The 23,436-nt window shown below is 50.3% G+C and overlaps 5 protein-coding genes across 5 annotated transcripts; 2 read left to right on the top strand and 3 right to left on the bottom strand.

Moving 5' to 3' along the window:
- Positions 1-8,006: 8,006 nt before the first annotated feature.
- On the bottom strand, positions 8,007-10,415 carry MIND_01404600 (uncharacterized protein; the record flags this gene model as incomplete). Its single annotated transcript, XM_037370447.1, has 12 exons — positions 8,007-8,193; positions 8,241-8,310; positions 8,372-8,635; positions 8,682-8,873; positions 8,928-9,140; positions 9,187-9,325; positions 9,374-9,581; positions 9,632-9,707; positions 9,774-9,837; positions 9,887-10,068; positions 10,118-10,232; positions 10,281-10,415. 12 exons carry the CDS (start codon positions 10,413-10,415, stop codon positions 8,007-8,009), a joined length of 1,845 nt encoding a protein of 614 aa, XP_037213039.1.
- A 687-nt stretch (positions 10,416-11,102) lies between these two features.
- On the top strand, positions 11,103-12,031 carry MIND_01404500 (uncharacterized protein; the record flags this gene model as incomplete). Its single annotated transcript, XM_037370446.1, has 3 exons — positions 11,103-11,277; positions 11,330-11,402; positions 11,620-12,031. The coding sequence occupies 3 exons, from the start codon at positions 11,103-11,105 to the stop codon at positions 12,029-12,031; spliced, it is 660 nt and encodes a 219-aa protein (XP_037213038.1).
- Positions 12,032-12,958: 927 nt separating this feature from the next.
- Positions 12,959-14,274, top strand: MIND_01404400 (uncharacterized protein; the record flags this gene model as incomplete). The annotated part of the gene is made up of 5 exons (XM_037370445.1): positions 12,959-13,326; positions 13,374-13,438; positions 13,491-13,689; positions 13,736-13,886; positions 13,942-14,274. The coding sequence occupies 5 exons, from the start codon at positions 12,959-12,961 to the stop codon at positions 14,272-14,274; spliced, it is 1,116 nt and encodes a 371-aa protein (XP_037213037.1).
- Positions 14,275-18,510: 4,236 nt separating this feature from the next.
- On the bottom strand, positions 18,511-20,463 carry MIND_01404300 (F-box domain-containing protein; the record flags this gene model as incomplete). The annotated part of the gene is made up of 4 exons (XM_037370444.1): positions 19,940-20,463; positions 19,627-19,891; positions 18,596-19,573; positions 18,511-18,543 (listed from the first exon to the last, which is right to left on the bottom strand). Exons 1-4 carry the CDS (start codon positions 20,443-20,445, stop codon positions 18,511-18,513), a joined length of 1,782 nt encoding a protein of 593 aa, XP_037213036.1. The 5' UTR covers positions 20,446-20,463.
- A 319-nt stretch (positions 20,464-20,782) lies between these two features.
- Positions 20,783-22,192, bottom strand: MIND_01404200 (uncharacterized protein; the record flags this gene model as incomplete). The annotated part of the gene is made up of 9 exons (XM_037370443.1): positions 20,783-20,851; positions 20,907-21,186; positions 21,243-21,378; positions 21,429-21,455; positions 21,506-21,569; positions 21,619-21,750; positions 21,806-21,890; positions 21,937-22,088; positions 22,136-22,192. The coding sequence occupies 9 exons, from the start codon at positions 22,190-22,192 to the stop codon at positions 20,783-20,785; spliced, it is 1,002 nt and encodes a 333-aa protein (XP_037213035.1).
- Positions 22,193-23,436: the final 1,244 nt, after the last annotated feature.

The raw sequence follows: 23,436 nt of genomic DNA, 5'->3' as shown, positions 1-23,436 counted from the left end.
TTGTTCCAGGCTCTTAACCTGGTCGATTGCCCTGAGTTTCGTGCATATTCGTTATTTGGGCGCGAGAACATGTCGGACAAGGACCTTCCTCATCGTACGGCTTTGACGGAAATGGTTATCGCAGAATACAAAAGCGAGTATGAGGCGCTCGTTGCTGACTTCAAGGTATTATTCTTTAACGCAGCTGGCAAATTGACTAAGTAGTTTAGCGAGCTTATGGACGAATTTCGCTGACAGGAGATATTTGGAGTGATCCAAATTTGCGGTCATTCCAGGCACTCTCGTCTCACTACTGTACACGCGATGAGAAGGGTGATTTTGTCATTGTTAATCGACTGCTTTGTTTCCGGCTCGTCGAAGGTGCCCATGATGGCAAGAACATTGCAAAATACATGTATGACATTGCGAAACATGCCGGAATCATTCCGAAGGTATATTATTTGTCTGGCTAACTCTGTCACTAATCATCCTTCAGCTTGGCTCCATCACACTTGACAATGCCTCAAACAACGATACGGCCATGCGCGAACTTGAAGAGCTTGTCAACAATGATATAACCTCTTCTCTGCGCTTTGATGAAGACGGAAATCGTGTCCGGTGCGGGGTCCGCCTTATTATATTCTTTTAACTTACTATTGTTCTTAGCTGCGTTGGTCATATCATCAATATCGCGGCGCAGACCATGTTAAAGGAGCTTCAAGAAAACCCGACTGCCCCACTGACTCAAGAGAATGCCCCAGATCCTGTCAACCAGCCCGAGGAATATGCCGAACTACTTGGCCTCGCAAGTCCATCAACACCAGTGTCACTGACGCGCGAACCCTCCATGTCACGGGAAGAACGAGAAGCAAGCGAAGCGCTACTGCTTGAGGAGGACCGTCAATCAGCCATCCGCCAGCTTGCTGCCTACAAAGGAGAAGGGCTTGAACCCGCCTCAAAAACTTTCCGCCTCGTCAAATACTGGGATGTACGCCACTTCATATTTCTCTCCATAGATTCATGTGACATCTTTCAGTTAAACGAGCATCGATTTCCGATTCTCTTCAAGGTTGCGATGGATATATTACCCATCCAAGCCACCTCAGTGCCCTGCGAGCGCGTGTTCTCTTCAAGCAAAGAGACCTGTACTATGCGACGCAGCCGGATATCGCCAGAGCTGCTCGAGGCTCTCCAATTCCTCAAGTTCATCTATCGACAGGAGCGTCTTGACTTCATGTCACGCTTCCTCGCAAAACCAGAGGACTACACCATTGAGGGTCCATTAACTGAGTATGCCATTCAAGAACTGCTGGAAACAAATCATGGCCAGGAACTGGCTGAGTTGGTTAAGAATATTTTCCCTGATAGAGTAGATTCATCGTAGCTACATGTATCGTCACTTTAAATTCCATCAACGACCTCAACTGACCCACAAGCGGGCTGCGAAGGACTTGTATTCAGATTCTACGGTATCTTGCCGAGTCCACGTGAGCGGCGGCAGTCAACTTGGTTCACACCGGTGTGGAACTCGCATCAACTCGACTGACAGAGTTGAAACGAAGTTGGCCACACCGGCTCGGCTCGACTTACACCGCAGCAACACTATTTGGCAGAGTCAAAGCGGGGGGCGTTTCGGTCGCCTCGGGCGGGCATGGGAATTGTTGCCATGGTCGGAGATGTCGGGCGCGAGGGCGGGAGCGGCAGGAAATAAGCGAAGTAGGGATCAGAGGGCGAGAGTGGGGGAAGGTATGAGTGCTGGGCGATGGAGACGGGGACTGGGACCAAGAACTCGTCGGGACTCGAGTTTTGACTATGTGTCGAGGTGTCGGTAAGGTTGTTTGGATTTTGACCAGCGCGAATCAACTCAAGTCGGAGAGTTCGGAGCTCGTTGTCGCGAAGGTTGCGTGCCGAGTATGAATCAATGGTGCTACGGAGACCCTCGTGGTGGGCTCCAAAATATGATGTGCTTGCGTCGGGCTTGGCAGCTGACACAAACAAAAGAAAGTGCGAGGGTTCCGACTAAGGTTCGGACCGGCACGCGGTGAGAGCGGGGACGGAGGCTGACTAAGCGCGGGCAAAGACGAAGTAGATACGGGCTCGAGAGCACACAGAAACTAGATAGAAACTGCGGGGAGAATGATCTGAGTTGCAAGGAAATAGCTACAGGTTTATATACTACAGTAGAGGCACAAATCCCGCAGTCGGAGACTGTTCCAGGACCGCCCCCGACGAGTCCGGGAGGCGGCGTCGCATCGCCGTAAGACGCCTAGACGCCAAGACGCGTTTGATGCCGGTGATGGAGCGGGATGCTGACGTAGTTCAGATTTGTAGCATTTGATCCGCCTCGGGATGGCGGTTTCCGTGGTCAGCGGCGCTAGAGGCACAACACTGTGTACTCATATCCATGGATATGGATAGAAACAGAAGATATTTAGATAGTAATTCTATCAAGATAGTACAAAAATGCTTGTATGCCTAAGTATGTACCATCAAGCCAATATGTAACAATATCTGTTTTAGGCTGCTGGACTATATTATCCCCACTATTTACCCTCATACCTTCAAGTGTTCACTTATCCATGGGTATCATGGATATGGAAAGTTCTATCTGTATCTGTATCCATACAGATAAAATCCATGTATCCAGATTGCCCCTATCTGTGCTATTTCCTAAGTGCAGTTGGGTTAGAGAAAACAAGGCCGCTCCCGAGCTGGGCCCCGCTCCGTTGCGGAGACACTTTGCTATGCTAAAAGACTGCCAGATTAAGGCGGCATTGAAATTGAAAAAGTTGAAAGAGCTATTGAGCTGGGTCTCAATTCTGGACACGAGCCCTTGATACTACAAAGCTTCCGTGTATTGTTGTCCAAGTATCGATAGAAGAGTTGATCAAGGCCAAGAAGATCACAGGAGATGGAAGACCGTACTGGTCTTTCCGGATTCGTAGGACGGCTGACGACTACGGTAGGCGAGATCGATCAGGATGAATTTTGACCGTTCGGTTGCCGGTCGGCCGGTGTCGGCCGGTGTCGTCCGGTGTCTACTGACGAATCTGCCTAAATTTTGGCGGACTTTCGAGGGCACATGACCACTCCGCCAGAATTTAGGCAGGATGGTATTTCTCATTCGAGCCTGCCTTGTGCAACAATGAATTCAGTACAAACTACTCCTTCAAGTTCTCTGGCCAATGCTCGTGTCCCAGCGCTTCCATCTTTGATGCCATGTCCGAGAAGACTTTCCAGCTGTTCTCCAACGTTAACAAGGGCTTGCCAATGGAATTGTAGACCAGAGTTGCAAACACATCAAACGATGGGCTTACCCACTCAAGATGCTGCTCTCTTGGGCCCACTTCTTCCGACAGTGTCTCACGAAGCTCATTGACCGTCGCTCTCGGCACTTGAATGAAGCAATCAATTCCGCCGTAAGCTTCGGGGTGTTCACGAGCGTCAGAGGGGACATGGCCGGATGGCATTAGCTTCTCCTTTTGGAATCGGACAGTGTGGCTGTTCCAGTACTGCTGAAATTCGTCGAGCTCAGCCTGGATAAGGGGCGGGAAGGTCCAGTTAAAAAAGATGCCTAAGAAATGGATGTCTCAGTAATGAATGAGTGTAGAGCATAAGGAACACTATGTACCTATGAAGGGTCGACGCCTCATTGAATATCCGCTCATGCTTGCCCCGGAGAATATGTTCTCGAAGTGAGAGACCGCGTTTAGTCTTCAGCCAGCGCCAAAAGGCCTCGATGATTGTATTGTGAACGCTCTTCACACACGCGTGCGAAGGGTATACATCTGGATCATGAATGCACTGAAGGGGAAATTAACATCATACATTTAAATTTTGTCAGTGTTGGACACACCGTAAAGAATCTTGGATAGCCAACATCCAACCGATCTCTGAGCCCTTGTCGACAGTAATCTGCAATCCTATTCCTGCCAGTTCTTACATTAGAGGAGAGAGGTGATAAGTAGATACCATACTGACCGCCTTTTTCGGCTACAAAATCCAAGAACAAGTGCCCAATGGCAGCATTTGTTCTATCATTTGGGATAACATTGATTTTGAGTAGCTCCGTTGTCCATTTATCCTTGAAGGCATAAATAGGAAGCCCCACTCCACCCATCTGTAATGCTTGAGCCCCGAGTTTCTCGTGTCCATCTGAGGAGATCTCGTGGAATGGTCCCAATGCTGTCAAAGGCGTCCGTGGAATCGTTGACTTGTTCCGGCCCGGATAACGAAGTTGGGCTCCGAGGGGATACTCACGATGCATTATCGCTCGAATGCTGTCACTGTCAAAGAACTCATGTTTACCTGTTACTCACAAAGAACGCAGACACGACTCACCGTGGTACCATGACCAGCTTGTTCTTCAACTGTGTATACACATAATTGGGTCCGTTATTCAGTCCCAAGTCCTTTTCAGCTTCGTCAATGACAGCTTGGGCAGCAGCTTCTCCAGTAATTTTTGATCTCTTCATCGACGGTATCTCGAGCCGCCTCTCGATTCGATTCAAAGTTGCAATGCTACTCGATGACCGGTTAAGGGAAGAAGATAACATGAACAAGACACTAGACCTGATCTTCAACTTGTGGTCCTCAATGAGACGAAGCAGTTTGGTTTCTTGGCTGAGGTTTCGCTGCACATACCGGAGGAGCGTTTCCCTTAGAATGTCATCCGGTGGGTCTGAAGGGTATATGAGATTTTATTTGGACTAAAGAATATACTTGCAGGCCTTTGATTCATGCCCATTGTTGCCTGTCTTGTTTACCATGAAACTATTAAAAACGCGACTGGAGTCGACGAGTTACAAGTCACTGGAATTTGTGACCCACTTTTTTACGCACCATGACGGACAGTCCTAAGACACCTTGCGATGACTGTGGTGGCGAATTCCCCACTCGACAAGGCACTGGCCCTTGTCTCAAGTGCTCAAAGCTCTCAAAACACGCTCGCGACTCTGACCAGTACAAGGACATTTCAGTTTGTCCATTCATATTTCCTCTCACCTTCCCGCTCACTCGAGTTTAGCAATGGCCTCAGTGTGAGATGTGTGGTATTACTCGACGCAATATGCCTTCAACTGGGCCTACTCAGACCTGTAATGCACCAGCATGCAATCGTAACCCACTTGGGCCAGCCGCAGGTATATTTTATCCTCATTGATTCATGATGTGGAGCCAAAACTCTTCCAGGAGGAAAAGAGAATCTTCCCGACATTCAACGTGACCGTAATGCCATATTCTTTGCCCGTCTCCAAAAAAATTCGCCCATTACTGGTCCAAATCCCGGAACTGCCCTCACGACTGAAGAGCTTTTGAATCGGGAACATGGTGGTGGAATGCCCGGCGAACGTCAAATTCATATCGGCTGCCAGGTACGTTGACCTGAGGAGACCACACCTCATCTTACCGACAATTCAATAGATTCGTGTTGCAAAGGGCAACACTGCCAGAATCAATGAAGGCCTTGGATGGGGTGCGCAAGGCTGGTCCGTGAATATGTCGATGCTTGGTTAGCTTTTTGTTCTGGTGATATCTTCCGGGTCGCTTATCAGCCAAAGATGTCAAGTCCCAGCTGCTCGACAATCTCAACACCAAATGGACTAAGACTCACAGTCACAAAATTCTCGAGTAAGTGGTGGCTTACTTTTAGAAAGTTTATAACGACAAAGTATTTTTAGCGAAGAAGTGGAACTACGGTTCCAGGGTGGACAAGATCTCCTTGGGGATACTGAAGCCTTGACGGTCGACCAGTTTTACCTCAAGTACTCCTCTCCAGCTCACCGGGGTGACTATCTGGACAACATTAGCAAACCTTGGGACAAGAATAGCTACGTGAAAGCGAAACGACCATTTTTGCCTATGGAATTACTCTTCCATCAAGAAATTGTGAGTCATTCCTCGGAAAATAGAGCAATGATTGATATTTTTACCTAGCATGAAGCCCGAATCAAGAAATCAGACAATGGAGATGATCTGACCTCCACCCACGTCCACCGACGAAAGCGGGAGCGTACCATGTCTGGAACTACCAGCACCACCAGTTTCAAAAAGCCCCGTGGATATTCCCACTTCCGTGCGTTGATGTGTGTGACGGTCTGATCCTACTAACTCGACATAAGCTTCGATGGCTCCGGTTTCGCTTTTTGGCCTCCCTTCACGTAAAGATGTGACGGTCATCTCCAAACAGAGCTCGATTTCTTTCATCAAGGTTTCCGCCGTTACGGGCGGTCAGAATGGGGTCACGAAGCTCATCAATACCGGTAAATCATACCAAGGCACTATTGCAGACGAAGCCTTCAATCGTGGCCAGATGAAGCAAGCTCATGATGCAAGTGAACTTGTTTTTCACACTTTCCAATCTTACACTCTCTAGCTTACTATCTCAGGTATCAAGGACTCGTTCGTAGCTAAGAGGTTCTACCAGCTGGACGAGCATGGGTTGGAGGTGGATATCGCAGACAACAATGTCGAGATCCGGCTGGAAGCGACTCGTCAAAGTCAACTCAATTGGTTCTTGGAGTCATTCTATAGGTTTACGGGTACCCATGCTCAAGGTCAAGACGTGTCTGTTGATCAAAGTATGTCAATCTTCTTGCTCAGGAAGCGGAACTGACTAGGTTCTAGATATCACTGCAGCCGAAGTCTTCATTGCAAAGGAAGTCGAACAAGCTTCTCGTGCCTCGGGAATGCTACTTTCTGAGCTCAAGGAAGACGACGAAGCCATCGAGTGGCTCGTCGAAGAACGTCGGGCTCAGGCGGTCAAAAAAATTTCCGGCACTCTTTCGCACAAGCAGCTTGCAAATGACTTGGTATCTAGCACAGTCTCAGCCTTTGCACACTTTGCATTTGGATTCAGCAACCGTCAACTTGTATTTGCAGATCTTCAAGGTTTGTCTTCCTTGCATGTCCGGTATTGATCTCAGGCTCTCTCTGACCTGCAATCATGTAGGAACTCGAGCTATCGTCAAAGATCATGTTGGGCTGGTTCTCTTTGATGTTATGACTCACACTTTGGCTGGGTATGCGGTATACGCACATCTGAACATATGGCTGATTCCATTTTCAGTGATTCCGGCGTCGGAGACTTCGGAGAGAAAGGTATCAGGTCTTTCGTGGAGCAACACCAGTGCAGCCCAGTGTGCACTGGCTTTCAACTGGACCAGGGCCTTGGTTCTGCAATCCTAGCTCGAGACTTGGAGACTGAGTGCTGTGCTCGGTAGCACTTTAGACCGGGCAGCCCGGGCCTAAGCTCGCCCATGTGACTAGATTATGATCAAATTGACGCGTCGTGCTCGACGCAATAACGCGTTGTTGTGCTTTGTCTTAGTGGCACTGTGGCCTTGTTCTCAAACAATGTGCCACCACACCTTTTTGGACAAAGGGGAGCGGTCAAAGCTCTGCTCCAGCAACCTATATAAGTGGCTGCTCCGGCCATGGACTCCCCAGCCTTCTGACTGCTGTCGGGAGGCTCAGGCAGCTTAGTCCTTCTGTTGGCTTGGGATACAGTGTGGCCTCACTGTTTCTTAAGTCATAGAAAGTCTAGATAGGCGATTCACTCTGTCTTGAATGGAGAGAGGCCACTCTCTGGACAAACAGAGATGTATATGCTCTTGCCACCCAGTGGACAGGCACATTTGTGGATAGTAAGTGTTACACTGAAATGCCACTATATGGTGTTACACCATCATGCTCTATCCAGGCAGCTCCTCCTGTCAAGCTCTTTGTGAGCGTCTCATGACATTCCTTGCCATCCAGTGGACAGGCACATGTGTGGACAGTAAGTGTTACACTGAATTGCCACTATATGGTGTTACACCATCGTGCCCTCTTCCACTTCTACCCGTCAAGCTTTTCATGAGTGTCTCACATTAGAGATAACTTGAATTACCACGGCCGCTGATTAACTCATTTTGAATGAGTATCTAGCGCTTTATTCAAAGCCTCTTGACCTATATGCCAACAAATTCCCATTTTTTTTTCTCAAAAATTACAGAAACTGGCAAAGGAAGGCGTATCTACCCAATCTTCTATTCTGACCCGTAACCAACTAGATTATTGGAGTCTGTGAGCTCGTCCGAGTCTTCTTTGTCCGAGTCAGCAGGCTCCAAGGGATACATCTGGTCCAGTTGAAAGCCAGTGCACACTGGGCTGCACTGGTGTTGCTCCACGAAAGACCTGATACCTTTCTCTCCGAAGTCTCCGACGCCGGAATCACTGAAAATGGAATCAGCCATATGTTCAGATGTGCGTATACCGCATACCCAGCCAAAGTGTGAGTCATAACATCAAAGAGAACCAGCCCAACATGATCTTTGACGATAGCTCGAGTTCCTACATGATTGCAGGTCAGAGAGAGCCTGAGATCAATACCGGACATGCAAGGAAGACAAACCTTGAAGATCTGCAAATACAAGTTGACGGTTGCTGAATCCAAATGCAAAGTGTGCAAAGGCTGAGACTGTGCTAGATACCAAGTCATTTGCAAGCTGCTTGTGCGAAAGAGTGCCAGAAATTTTTTTGACCGCCTGAGCCCGACGTTCTTCGACGAGCCACTCGATGGCTTCGTCGTCTTCCTTGAGCTCAGAAAGTAGCATTCCCGAGGCACGAGAAGCTTGTTCGACTTCCTTTGCAATGAAGACTTCGGCTGCAGTGATATCTAGAACCTAGTCAGTTCCGCTTCCTGAGCAAGAAGATTGACATACTTTGATCAACAGACACGTCTTGACCTTGAGCATGGGTACCCGTAAACCTATAGAATGACTCCAAGAACCAATTGAGTTGACTTTGACGAGTCGCTTCCAGCCGGATCTCGACATTGTTGTCTGCGATATCCACCTCCAACCCATGCTCGTCCAGCTGGTAGAACCTCTTAGCTACAAACGAGTCCTTGATACCTGAGATAGTAAGCTAGAGAGTGTAAGATTGGAAAGTGTGAAAAACAAGTTCACTTGCATCATGAGCTTGCTTCATCTGGCCACGATTGAAGGCTTCGTCTGCAATAGTGCCTTGGTATGATTTACCGGTATTGATGAGCTTCGTGACCCCATTCTGACCGCCCGTAACGGCGGAAACCTTGATGAAAGAAATCGAGCTCTGTTTGGAGATGACCGTCACATCTTTACGTGAAGGGAGGCCAAAAAGCGAAACCGGAGCCATCGAAGCTTATGTCGAGTTAGTAGGATCAGACCGTCACACACATCAACGTACGGAAGTGGGAATATCCACGGGGCTTTTTGAAACTGGTGGTGCTGGTAGTTCCAGACATGGTACGCTCCCGCTTTCGTCGGTGGACGTGGGTGGAGGTCAGATCATCTCCATTGTCTGATTTCTTGATTCGGGCTTCATGCTAGGTAAAAATATCAATCATTGCTCTATTTTCCGAGGAATGACTCACAATTTCTTGATGGAAGAGTAATTCCATAGGCAAAAATGGTCGTTTCGCTTTCACGTAGCTATTCTTGTCCCAAGGTTTGCTAATGTTGTCCAGATAGTCACCCCGGTGAGCTGGAGAGGAGTACTTGAGGTAAAACTGGTCGACCGTCAAGGCTTCAGTATCCCCAAGGAGATCTTGTCCACCCTGGAACCGTAGTTCCACTTCTTCGCTAAAAATACTTTGTCGTTATAAACTTTCTAAAAGTAAGCCACCACTTACTCGAGAATTTTGTGACTGTGAGTCTTAGTCCATTTGGTGTTGAGATTGTCGAGCAGCTGGGACTTGACATCTTTGGCTGATAAGCGACCCGGAAGATATCACCAGAACAAAAAGCTAACCAAGCATCGACATATTCACGGACCAGCCTTGCGCACCCATCCAAGGCCTTCATTGATTCTGGCAGTGTTGCCCTTTGCAACACGAATCTATTGAATTGTCGGTAAGATGAGGTGTGGTCTCCTCAGGTCAACGTACCTGGCAGCCGATATGAATTTGACGTTCGCCGGGCATTCCACCACCATGTTCCCGATTCAAAAGCTCTTCAGTCGTGAGGGCAGTTCCGGGATTTGGACCAGTAATGGGCGAATTTTTTTGGAGACGGGCAAAGAATATGGCATTACGGTCACGTTGAATGTCGGGAAGATTCTCTTTTCCTCCTGGAAGAGTTTTGGCTCCACATCATGAATCAATGAGGATAAAATATACCTGCGGCTGGCCCAAGTGGGTTACGATTGCATGCTGGTGCATTACAGGTCTGAGTAGGCCCAGTTGAAGGCATATTGCGTCGAGTAATACCACACATCTCACACTGAGGCCATTGCTAAACTCGAGTGAGCGGGAAGGTGAGAGGAAATATGAATGGACAAACTGAAATGTCCTTGTACTGGTCAGAGTCGCGAGCGTGTTTTGAGAGCTTTGAGCACTTGAGACAAGGGCCAGTGCCTTGTCGAGTGGGGAATTCGCCACCACAGTCATCGCAAGGTGTCTTAGGACTGTCCGTCATGGTGCGTAAAAAAGTGGGTCACAAATTCCAGTGACTTGTAACTCGTCGACTCCAGTCGCGTTTTTAATAGTTTCATGGTAAACAAGACAGGCAACAATGGGCATGAATCAAAGGCCTGCAAGTATATTCTTTAGTCCAAATAAAATCTCATATACCCTTCAGACCCACCGGATGACATTCTAAGGGAAACGCTCCTCCGGTATGTGCAGCGAAACCTCAGCCAAGAAACCAAACTGCTTCGTCTCATTGAGGACCACAAGTTGAAGATCAGGTCTAGTGTCTTGTTCATGTTATCTTCTTCCCTTAACCGGTCATCGAGTAGCATTGCAACTTTGAATCGAATCGAGAGGCGGCTCGAGATACCGTCGATGAAGAGATCAAAAATTACTGGAGAAGCTGCTGCCCAAGCTGTCATTGACGAAGCTGAAAAGGACTTGGGACTGAATAACGGACCCAATTATGTGTATACACAGTTGAAGAACAAGCTGGTCATGGTACCACGGTGAGTCGTGTCTGCGTTCTTTGTGAGTAACAGGTAAACATGAGTTCTTTGACAGTGACAGCATTCGAGCGATAATGCATCGTGAGTATCCCCTCGGAGCCCAACCCGTTATCCGGGCCGGAACAAGTCAACGATTCCACGGACGCCTTTGACAGCATTGGGACCATTCCACGAGATCTCCTCAGATGGACACGAGAAACTCGGGGGCTCAAGCATTACAGATGGGTGGAGTGGGGCTTCCTATTTATGCCTTCAAGGATAAATGGACAACGGAGCTACTCAAAATCAATGTTATCCCAAATGATAGAACAAATGCTGCCATTGGGCACTTGTTCTTGGATTTTGTAGCCGAAAAAGGCGGTCAGTATGGTATCTACTTATCACCTCTCTCCTCTAATGTAAGAACTGGCAGGAATAGGATTGCAGATTACTGTCGACAAGGGCTCAGAGATCGGTTGGATGTTGGCTATCCAAGATTCTTTACGGTGTGTCCAACACTGACAAAATTTAAATGTATGATGTTAATTTCCCCTTCAGTGCATTCATGATCCAGATGTATACCCTTCGCACGCGTGTGTGACTTCGAGAACATATTCTCCGGGGCAAGCATGAGCGGATATTCAATGAGGCGTCGACCCTTCATAGGTACATAGTGTTCCTTATGCTCTACACTCATTCATTACTGAGACATCCATTTCTTAGGCATCTTTTTAACTGGACCTTCCCGCCCCTTATCCAGGCTGAGCTCGACGAATTTCAGCAGTACTGGAACAGCCACACTGTCCGATTCCAAAAGGAGAAGCTAATGCCATCCGGCCATGTCCCCTCTGACGCTCGTGAACACCCCGAAGCTTACGGCGGAATTGATTGCTTCATTCAAGTGCCGAGAGCGACGGTCAATGAGCTTCGTGAGACACTGTCGGAAGAAGTGGGCCCAAGAGAGCAGCATCTTGAGTGGGTAAGCCCATCGTTTGATGTGTTTGCAACTCTGGTCTACAATTCCATTGGCAAGCCCTTGTTAACGTTGGAGAACAGCTGGAAAGTCTTCTCGGACATGGCATCAAAGATGGAAGCGCTGGGACACGAGCATTGGCCAGAGAACTTGAAGGAGTAGTTTGTACTGAATTCATTGTTGCACAAGGCAGGCTCGAATGAGAAATACCATCCTGCCTAAATTCTGGCGGAGTGGTCATGTGCCCTCGAAAGTCCGCCAAAATTTAGGCAGATTCGTCAGTAGACACCGGACGACACCGGCCGACACCGGCCGACCGGCAACCGAACGGTCAAAATTCATCCTGATCGATCTCGCCTACCGTATGACGACGTCAAGTGTTCCATATTAGGCAAACATTAGCGCGAAAGCCGTGAATGATCCGTCATTGTTTGGGCTACAAACCTCCTCTTGACCACGTTGTCTGCTTGGCCCACAAGATGATCGCAGCTGCACAATCACCGGTGTTTGGATGCTCCTCGGCTGGTGTCTCGGTGCGTAGGTCATGACCCTGCGCCAGACGACTGACACTCGAGCTCGCCGTGGTCTGCAGTCGTTACACCCTGGCGCTGACCGAAACGAAACACATTCGCCTGACTTGTAGGGATGCTATCGGGTGTTTGCCTACATGGGCATCGAGAAGGGAACTCGCTTATAGTATATCGTCATCGTCGAGGCAACACGTAGGGTGGCAATTCACAGAGAGACCACTGCAAACATGGCAAGAACCGGGCCAGAACTGAAAGAACTCCGAGTACATATAGACACTCGCTGCCCAGCATTTTCACGTCGCCCTGACGTCGTCTCACCTCAAGTTGACGGAAAAAGTCTATAACCCAGGGACCGAAGCGAGCTGGCCGCGCGACGCCGCGACCCCGGCTTTACAATCAAAACAACGCAGATCTCGGGGTGATCAACGAAATTCAAAAAGCCTAATACACTCGACGCCATGTGTTCTCCACGCGCTTATCTTCCACATGGTATATATGGAGTCCGCCTCGAAATTGCGCAGTTTCGGCCCTCCTCGATCCTTTGCGTCGTTCCCCGTCTATGGCATCGCGCGCTAACCGCCGTCGTACCGCCCGCAAACGGTCCAACAGTATGAACACCAAGGCCAGCGCGTCCGCCCAACGCCGACAAATCGCCATGTCTCAGCATGTGCAGCACTCTGTAGCCCCAGCGCTCTTTGCCAACAACTCCTCTGTCTTTTCTCGTTTTGCCGCCGTGTTTTCCCGCGTTAGGGCTGCTCAACAGAAGCATCAGCAAGAGGCTCCAGCTCAAATGGAGAAGCAGCCTGAGTTCGTTGAGCCAACTGTGGAGTCGGCTCTCCACAAATCGTGCAATGGACACCGTCTCATCTCTTACGACGATCTCCCTGCTCCATGGCGCGCCACTCCGCTCATTACCTCAGGCTATCGGTGCGTTGTCGTGTATCATGGGCTCTTCACGCTCACAAAAACTTCAGATTCATTCCACGAGAACGCTTGGCCGCCCTCCTACTCTCCATGTTTGCCCTTCATAACGAGTTTCGTACGTCGGTCTGATATAGTCTTTCGTTTTCGAGTCCTCACTATCTACTTAGTCAACATTCACACCCATGTGGCCACATTTGTCTGGACGTGCTGGAACGTTTACCCCACTAAAGACCTTGGCGAGACCATCGTCTTCGTCGCAGTGCTCTTTTGTCTTGCTGCAAGTGTTATCGGCCACCTGATGTCCGGTTGCGCGCATCAAGGGACGATGCAAATGTGTGGTCGGATAGACTACATTGGAATTGTGTGGTGAGTCAACCAGCGTATATTATGTTGCATCTCACCCTGTTCGTAGGCTCATCTGTGCATGCAACGCGTCGCTCGTCTTCTACGGCTATGCGTCGTACCCTAGCATCGCCTATCCGTCACTGGGGGTGTCTCTCCTCATGGCGGTGGCGGGCAGCACGCTTCCCATGATGTCCTGGTTTAATGCGCACGAGTACCGCGTCAGTCACGTCTCCTGTCCCACATTCCCTTGCCCCACTCATATGCACCCTCCAGCGCTGGCGAATTTTGTTCTTCATGAGCCTCGAAGTCCTCGCCATCACGCCCATCGCCGGCATCTGGCTGCTTTTTGGCCTCCAAGGCATGAAGGAATTCCTCTCCCCCTTCTTGCGGTCCATCCTCCTCAGCACGCTCGGCATCGTGTTCTACTCCAACCACCTTCCCGAGCGCTTCCTCGACCCTAGTGGCAAGGTCGCTCGCGCTTTCAATTCGATTGGCCTCGGGTCCCATGCGATTTGGCATGTGTTGAGCGTGCTGAGCATCGTAGAATGGAGGAACGCGTTAGCGGTTGTGCGGTACAGCTTCGCGAACAGACCCGTGGCGGCTTAGGACTCTTGGCCGCCGAACAGATGCTGTTGACAGCCGCCTTGGTAACCTTGAGCTCATGTACTAGACTTCTTGCACTACGTATTACCCCGTGTATCCATCCCCAGCTTCAGTGCTGCTCATTGTATCTATTTTCACAACGTATAGTAACACTGTCGTTACTTGGCTCGTCGGTATATACTGTCTGACTTCTTATGATTCAGAAACGATTTCAAACGAGAAGGATTCCAACCCTGATTTGTTGTTTTTAGAGAGGTTCTTTGCTGCTTTTTGTTACCAGTCACCAGCTCAGTCTTGGGCAGTGGAGTAGCAAGCAAGTAAATCAGGTCATAAGCTGTGTGAACCTTCTAGAAAGTTACACAGGCATATATGGGGTTTTTTTAAAAAAAGATCCCTTGTAATTAGAATATTAACATTTTTAAAAAACATCAGTGATTTACAAGTTGTCCCCTTATTTTAATAAAATCCACGCTGTCAAACTCCGTATCTTTCTTGGCACCTTGCCATCAACATTTTTTTTCATCTTTTTTTGGCCTTTCCCCTACTCAGTATTTTCCCCATACTTAAGGAATTTTCCACTCGTCAGGTCTGGGGCCTTATAGCTACCACACTGCCCACCCTGACATGGCCTTTCAACTTTTTAAACCTTTTTTTGATCTCTCATTTCCCTATATAAAACCCGCCTTTTGGCAGGGGCATAAATTAGAGGCATTTTTTAAAAACATTCACACTGGTAATGAGAAGGCTTTATTAAAAAAAAAAAACCCCCCGTGTACAGGTAAGTTACAAAAGTGATTTAGTATCCTCATAAGCATATACTTGGTGCATAATTGAACCTTATATTCCACTCAAATGTGACTATAAGTACACTAGACAGGCTCCACCCCAGCTCTGACACCGGGCACAATGTCAATGGCAGTTGGCAGATGGCAGTTTGACTGACACCCCATGAGGCAGACCACAAGGCAGACCCAACGGCGGTTTCAACGGGAGTCAGGGTTCCTTTGTCTAAACTCTTTGTCTAAACTCTTTGTCTAGAATAGAGTACATCAAAGAAAAGCATTTCATTTATGCTAGTACAACGCATCCTAGAGGTCTTGGCCCGTTTGGGAGCTGTGTGGCAGCCCAAATGAGCGGATGGAGTGGACTGTGGTGATCGCGTAGACGGCGCCAAGTCCGTAGCACCACACCGGGCAGCCCAGGGACGGTGGAGAGGCCGTTATTCAGCGGGAACATCGAGATAGTGGCCGCGGGGGCGAAAGTCGGGGCCCGCGGAAGAGCGGGCGAAATCAGCGGGCCAGGGGCGCGGGGCAAGGTCGGTGGTGGGCAAGACGAAGGCATACTGGTCAGAAGCGGTGCAGCGAAAAAAACTGGCTTTGTTGCTGCTCTCGATGTCCTCAGTACTTAATGCCATCAAGGACAAGACATGAAGCCTGTACACTGCAGATGGGTTCGGCTGTCCTGTTCACGTAGTTCAGGTATGAACTTGCTGCTGCCCTGCGACATTGCTCGCTACACCAGGCGGATATGTTTGTAATTAGGTTTCGCCGGCCCTTGCCGCCGCCCGCCGCTTCGAACTCAACCCTGGACATCGTAAAGCTAGATCAAGTTGAGTAAGCCGCAGTCGTCCGGGGCCACGGCCGTGATGAGGGAAGGGAAGTGGGCAGGAGGGGCCCCATTTTGCGCCAAGGATGGCTTTGGACTTATGGTTGTTTGAATTTAGCCTTTGAATTCAGCAAAAGACTGAGTTTACTCACCTAGACGAGACGGCGCGATGCAGCACGATGACTGGATCCTTTCGCTTAGGATTTGCTGGAGATGGACGCATATAGCGCGCTGCCCGCGGCCTCCTTTCCAGACCAAACGCGCGCGAGGCGGGCTGGGACGCGGCTCCCTTCGGAAAATGCCGGCCGGGCTGCGCAGAGCCAGTCGCTGGCCCGTTCTGCTTGGTATTTTGAGAAGGCGGAGGGAGATATTTGTGCTCTCCTCCCTGAGAATCCCAGGCGGAATAAACAAGAACTCGGCCCGCCGTCCTCGGGTTTTGCCCAACAGCGTCCACTGCGTGCAGACCCAGCCGCTTCGCTGTTCGTCTTGAAAAATGTCAGTAACAAGGGCGCGAGACTGACGCTACCTGCGCTGAAGATTTCAGCCAGAACGGGTAACTAATGCGCTCGGCGCTCACTGATCTCGCGCACAACGCGGACAACGGTGACAACGGCTTCCAGAGACTGTGGTGTATTCGGGTCTGCCCAGAGTCGGCCCCAGATGTTTAGAACGCGTCCACGGGCGACTTCCGGGAAGACTAGGCCAAAGTCGTGCCTTGCGCTGGCCCGAATACAACATGCAGATCGCCCCAAGGGTCCACCGCAATGCTTCGGGGCAGCAGTCCGCGACCCCGAAACCTCTAGTAGCCACGGAGCCAGTGTGGAGAAGATGCTGTTTGCATATTTCTGTGCCAAGTGAGCCCCTCCATAGCGCGCTGCGTTGAATCTTTGCCAGAATAGGCTTGACCGCGAGTGATAGGCTTGACGTCGAGTGCCTCGCGCGCAGCACAGCGCAGCCTTCCGAGTCAGAATGCCGACTCATTGCCGAGTGCTGACCTATTTCATTCAATTAGGCGGGTCACGGTCACATCGGTTTTTTTGGCCGAAATATTTCGGCGGGTCACAGGTCACAGCCAAATCTTTTGGTCCCAAACTGTCCCAATCGGGAAGATTTTCAAATTTTCGGCGCCTGCGGTGCGCCGAACTTCCTAATCGGGTAGTAGGTCACGCGAAATTCGGCCTGCGGCCGAATTGGACATTTCGGCCAAATGGTCACGGGTCACAGGCCCACTGAATTGATCGAAATGGGTCAGTGTTCTCAAGGACGATGGGATATGGTGACATGGCATTGCCTAGCAAGTTTCCAGTCAAAGGGAGAAGGATTGGGCGGAGGAGAGCTGGTGTGTCATCAGAGATGGTGGTTGGCAGCAGAGAGAGATATGGATCGTCACGGGCAGTGACGAAGACTGTGATTTTCGCGTAGACCGTGTTTGTGGCGATGAATGGCTCAGGGCTGCATGCGGGCATTAGCACCTCGAGTGTCGTCCCAAGCACAACTCTGCACTGGCAGCTGGCGCGGAAGTGTAGATCAACCAGCCTGACACCACCGGGGACCCACCGTGACCCACACTAACGCGGCCTGACGCTGACAGGCTCTCAATTACTTACATGTGCATGCCTCATATGCATGCCTGATTGCCAGTAAAATAAATGAAATATTGTTACAAAGAACTTCTCTTTGTTACTGGCCCCCAGTCGAACCGCCGTTGGCTCTGCCATAAGGGCTGCCAGCCACGCTGTCAGTGGACCTGTCAGCCAGCCGCCATCTGCCGGCCGCCTTTGACATTGCCACCGGTGTGAATGTTAGTATATTTATAAAGCTATATAATATACTCCATTTGAAGAATATAGTCCCATGTACAGTTGAGTTCCTCATATGGAATAATGTTGGTGGAAACCCTACCCCTATTCCATATTGCGGATATTCCATATGAAATTTATCTTGATTTTATGTCTTATATTCATTTATTGTATTTTTATTTTATATTTTCTTTTTCTGTTAGTTTTAGCATGCTCAGCATATAAACATGATCTGTGTACACAGTAAAGTATGATGGAATGTTTCTCTGAGTCTCTCTAGCCTTTGGTTCAAGCATAATCACCTTTCTAAAGAGTGTTCTTTACTTAATGTAGTATAGATAATAATTGGTGGGATTAAAGATGGCTAGAAGATGTCATACATTTGTATTTATGGTCATAATTTTGGTGCTTTAACTGCTTCTCCACCCAAATTTAGATGGAATAATTGCACAATCAGGCCATTCCATATTCCAGAACACAAATTGTGGAATATTTACTTCTCCCAAGCATACCGCTACGATGCCCCCGCGTATCCGAGTGGAAGGCCAAAACTCATTCCATATTGAGGATATTCCACATGGGGTGATTCCATATGAGGAACTCGACTGTACTAGTACCCCTGGGGAGGAAATCCAAATGTACAAAGGTGAAAATTTATCCATGTTTATATGCCAGTGTGTTGCAGAGGTTTATGATCCTTAGGACTCTCTCACTATACACATCTTGGCATCCTCTTGCCACAAAGACTTCAAATATCACACTGGCACTCACAGTGGCATTTGGATTGATTGAAAGGATACAGTTATCTCCATCTAAAACCCAGGTCTTCGAAGTGTCACCCAAAAAACAAGAGTTCCGAAGAATGATCCTGAACGAAAGTCAATTCCATGTCCGCACAGAAAACACTCCCTAGTCCATACCGGGTCGCCGCCGCTATAACCGACGATGCTCTCGTTGTTGATGCGCAGGATCAAGTAGTCGTGTGTGGTGGCCGAGGTTATTTCGACATACGCCAGGTTGGACGCCCACGCGTGTGGAAGAGTCCCCGCAGAGGCATAGCTCCCGGCAGAGGACCCGGACTGTGACGACATCAAGCGGAGGACGGCACCGCTCTCCGTGCGGAGGGTGCCGTCGGCCGCGACGCCTGGGAGGATTCCGAGCTGCTTCCAGATCGGGACGTTGTCGCCGTCTGCGTTGTCATAGTCGGTGGTGGCCGCTGCTGCTGCTGCTGCGCGCCGCACTATTTCGACCGTCCATGGGTTTGTGTCAAGGACGACGACCTGACGCGGATGAGATATGGCGCCGCGGCCTTCGCGCTCGCGGAATCCAATGATGCGGGCCCCCGAATTGGCAACGCTAGCATTTGACGACATCAGAAACAAATTGTCGTTGGCGTCGGGCCACGGGACGGGAGCGAGCCAACGGGCACATCGCGGAACCCAGTCCTCTGGCGTATAAGATCGGTGCGATGATTGATTTGAGGTAGGGAGGCCCAGCAGCGCGAGCAAATCATGGCTCCGGACGACGAAGTTGATTCTGGTGTCGGCAAGCGAGGGGTGGGCGGAGGCGATGAGGTATATGAACAAAAAAACAGTATGCTGCTTCTTGGGGCTGAAATGGAAACGGGGCTGGGGGAAAGATGCACTACGCGCGGAATTCTGGGGGTCATCCCATGACATGGTCGAACTGCACCGAAAAACACTGCCAAGGGTCGACAGATCTCGGGTATTCCGAGGCATCGGAGGGAGGGACAGTGAAGCAAACCTCTCGAGTTCGACGAGGTCAATTTCCCAGGGGGGAATGCGGAAGACGTCGAGGGAAAGATCCACTGCGTTCGCAAGAACAAATGTATCTGGGCTAAGAAAAGCGAGCGCAGATGTTGAGCAGGCAAATGGCACCTATAACAACTAGTGTTTGTATGGACAAGCAATGTAAAGGGTATCCAACGCACCGTAAGGTGAGCTCCGCGCCGCCAATCTACCATATATAATAGGAATAGATCTTCAGTCTCGTGGTCCGTAGTGTCTAGAATTATCGCCAAGTTTGAGCCCGCACTCTGGAGCATTGCTGGAAGACTGTGGTCGGCTATGTTACTCAAGTCGTACTCCACTAGTCGCATGGTAGGCTGCGAGGCGTGAGGATGAGGCAAGCCTGTTGAAAGCTGCAGAAAGCGAAGGTCCGCCGCATAGATTTCGGAGTTTGGCGCAACGGCATCGCTAGCACACGGTTAGAGTACGGCAAAAGGCGTTGACACAGAGACACACTATTCCAGGACGACGAGCAAGTCGTTGGCCTCACATGCGTGGACTTCCCGCAAGTTCCGTGCACTCCCAGATGGCCTCCACTTTGGCTGCGCAACGACACTCTTAGTCTCCGGTCCTGGCATGGTCTCCGCACTGGCGAAGGTCTTCCGCGGGTCTGAATTCGTTGTGTTGAAGATGGCCAGCATGACCCGGTCGGTAATGTACAGCGACGTTTGACCCGTAACATCCAACTTGACACTCTGACAAGGCAGAAGGTTGAGCCAGCGCCGCTCGCGCTCGATGAGTGCCGTCATGCGCTCCTGAATCGAAATCGCCCTGTCCCCGTGCTGCTCCTCCAAACCGAAGCATTCAAGGTGATAATGGTATCGCAGCCGGATAGACGAATGGATGAACTCGTTGAGAAAGCGATTGGTGGCCCTCAGCGTGAGGAGAGAGGGTAGTGCGAGTAATAGAAGGGTTGCTTCAAGTATGTCGGGCGGGATGTCGAAAAAATTGAGACGTTCCATGGCGGTGAGATGCAAGGGATCGCACACCACGTGTTCATCATTGAATTTGATGCCAAATTATGAATGGTCATTATCCTGGATGTCTCTGTTTTAAATTTGAAAGCATTATAAGGATTCAAGTGCCGAGGAACCCACGAAAAATTCGGCCTCAAGTTGATCTTCTTGGAATGATAAACCCATAATTTAAACTACTACTAGTATTCGTCCCTGCCACGTGGCGAAGCCCGCTGGAAAACTTAGAATTTTACCAAGGTTTCCGGAATCAAAGCAATAATACAAGTACTGGTACAGCATACAAAACCTAACTGGATCTACTCCTCAGAATCGACCTCACTACTCAACCTTGTTTAACGCGGCGGGGCAACATCATCGACTTGCGGTCCCGCCGCCTCCCTGCCTCCGCCTGCTAACATTGCATTCCCATCAGTCCCTTCCGGTTCGGTAAAAACAAAAACACACACCAAGGAAGTACTGTGCGTCTCATTCTCGACGCTATTCCCGGGCCGCGTGCTGGCCGGGTTGACATACACGCTCTGCGCCAGCTCCCGCCGCGAAGACTGCGATGTGCCGTGGGGCGTCTTGCGCGTCTTCTCCTCCGCACGCGAGTTGAGCGTTCCCAGGAGGGACATCGCCCACAGCTTTGACAGCACCATGTTCAGCCCGATCCCCGCCGAGACGCGGGCGAATGGCGCAAACGGCGGGTTCGGGTAGGTCAACGAGAGTGCAAATTGTATGATGATGCTACATCCACCGGTTAGCTACCCCCTTGTAACTGTGTCGAAAAATGATAAACAGACCACAAGGTTGCGGGTGCGGCGGACTGGAATGTCGCCCGGATGAGCGCCGTGAAGAGCCCGGCGCTGAGCGGGAGTACCTGTTTTCGGTAGTACACGAGGTACCCGACTGTTGTGAGTGTCAGCAGGATGTCCCCGACTACCAGAAATCAGTGAAAGATAGCGGTCTGCATGTACTAGTAGACCAACCGAGAATGAACGCGATGTGAATGTTATCTAGGAGAATAAGCCGAGAGCCATAAACAAGTAAGGGAAAAGCTACGCACAGAGGAGCAAACTCTTGGCGTTGTCGTCTTCGTCCGTGGCCGTGGGGAGCAGTCGTCGGCTTACCTGCGGAAATACATCAACGACAAAGAAGCTACTCAGCTAGACTGCATACGGCGGTGAGACTCAAGGCGAATGCCGCAAAAAGTAGGGTCGCTAAAAGCCCGACGAGGGGCCAGTTGTGTTTCGAGAGGAGATAGAGCCGGTGGAGGTAGAAGGCCTGCACATAAAAGGTGATAAAAGCGATCTGTGGGCGTCCTTAGTAGTCACCAGTTGGCGCCGAAAGTCAAGCAACCACGCACGATAATGGAGTGCGAAGCTGCGATAGGCAGGTCGGGGTGTCCAAAGAACCCTTCCCCAAGTATGAGCTTGTACCAGTTCTGCATGCTACAACCGCTTGAGCATCGCAGCGGAGTCAGAAGAGCACACCGACAAGTCTAGTATTGCCGTGGCGAGGGTCGCGATGATGAGAAAGACGACGTAGGCGCGGAGGTGTAGCGGCTCCTCCGGGAAGGTGCTGAGATACTTGACGAATTGGTACCCGACGACGCCTGTTAAAACTGCGCCGAGGGACCAACCCACAAGCTGACGCCGCTCAGCAGAATACGAAATCATTGAATGGATGGACTCACTTGTGGTCCAATGACATACGCTGCGGACTCACTCGAGAAGATTGGCAAGCCATCCATGGCAGAGGAAGGAGAAGGGGTCGCCTCTGGTCCTCAGGTGGAACATCCGCAGCGGCGGAAAGAGCGAAACAGGGAGTGTGTACGTCAGCATGACTCAGCAGTCCACCCTTAACCAAGTACAATGTTCTTATCAGCTTTGCCTTTCTCTTCCACCCAACTCAGCAATAATGTCCAATGCGCAAAATGCTAGTATTGTTATGCTACAAAAAGAACGACAAAAGCCATGAAAGTCCGAAAGCAAAACGACAACGACATACAAGACCAAAAAAGGCGGGTATACCGTATCGGACACAGCGGAGACCAGTCCGCCCACTTCTCTGCTCCCTGTTTTCCCTACATTGCTCACAGGAGCACTACAGCACCCAGCGCAAGCGCAACACCGCCCACGGCCCACGAAACCCCACCGGCCCTGACAGCGCCGCTCGTTTTCCCGCTCGCATTTGGATCTGGCGCGCCAGCGACGGCCGCAGCTGGTGTCCCTCCTGGCGATGAAGCACCCGACGCAGCCGCGCCCGCTCCATCACCATTAGCATCCGCGGTCTCAGCAGGCCGGTCAATAAGGGTGAGTGCACCAGTTGATATCGGAGCAGCAGCTGGGGCGCTACTGCTTTGAGACTTGTCTTGCATGGTCATTGTTTTTGGCTGTGGTGGCGGGGGAGGGGGAGGGGGAGGGGCAGGGTCGGGCATAGGTGCCTTGGTCGGCATCATGTCCTTCTCCTTTGTGGTCGTCATCATCTGCTTCTCCTTGGTGGTCATCATGCCCTTGTCCTTGGTCATCATCTCCTTGGTGGTCATCATCCCCTTGGTGGTCATCATCCCCTTGTCCTTCGTCATCTGATTCTCCTTCGTCATCTTGTTCTCCTTTGTCATCGGAGGAGGCGGTGGAGGGGGCGAAGTGGTCATCTTCGCCTTGGTCGACGTTGTGCTGGTTGTCTTGGGAGGTGGTGGTGGCGGGGGCTTCGTTGTCTCGACCTTCTTACTGAAGATGAATTAGTCACACATCAAGATATTTCCCACTTGCACGTACGTTGTCGTGGTCTTTGGTGGTGGCGGAGGTGGTGGCGGGGGCGGAGGAGCTTTCTGCTGCTGTTTCTTGCCAAAGACATTCAAATCTTGGGGCTCCCCTTGCGGACAAGTGCTTGATCCAGAGGAAAACGACCCGTCCTAGACCAATTTAGCCTCCCCTCATCGCAAACATCTCGAGGATACGTACTGCAGCAAAGTATTGGCATATTCCCGCATCC

Source organism: Mycena indigotica, assembly GCF_014461135.1.
Source record: "Mycena indigotica strain 171206Taipei chromosome Unknown Mind.scaff0018, whole genome shotgun sequence".
NCBI classification, from domain to species: domain Eukaryota; kingdom Fungi; phylum Basidiomycota; class Agaricomycetes; order Agaricales; family Mycenaceae; genus Mycena; species Mycena indigotica.
The sequence above is the reverse complement of the archived record's forward strand: the minus strand, read 5'-3'. Positions and strand labels throughout refer to the sequence as shown.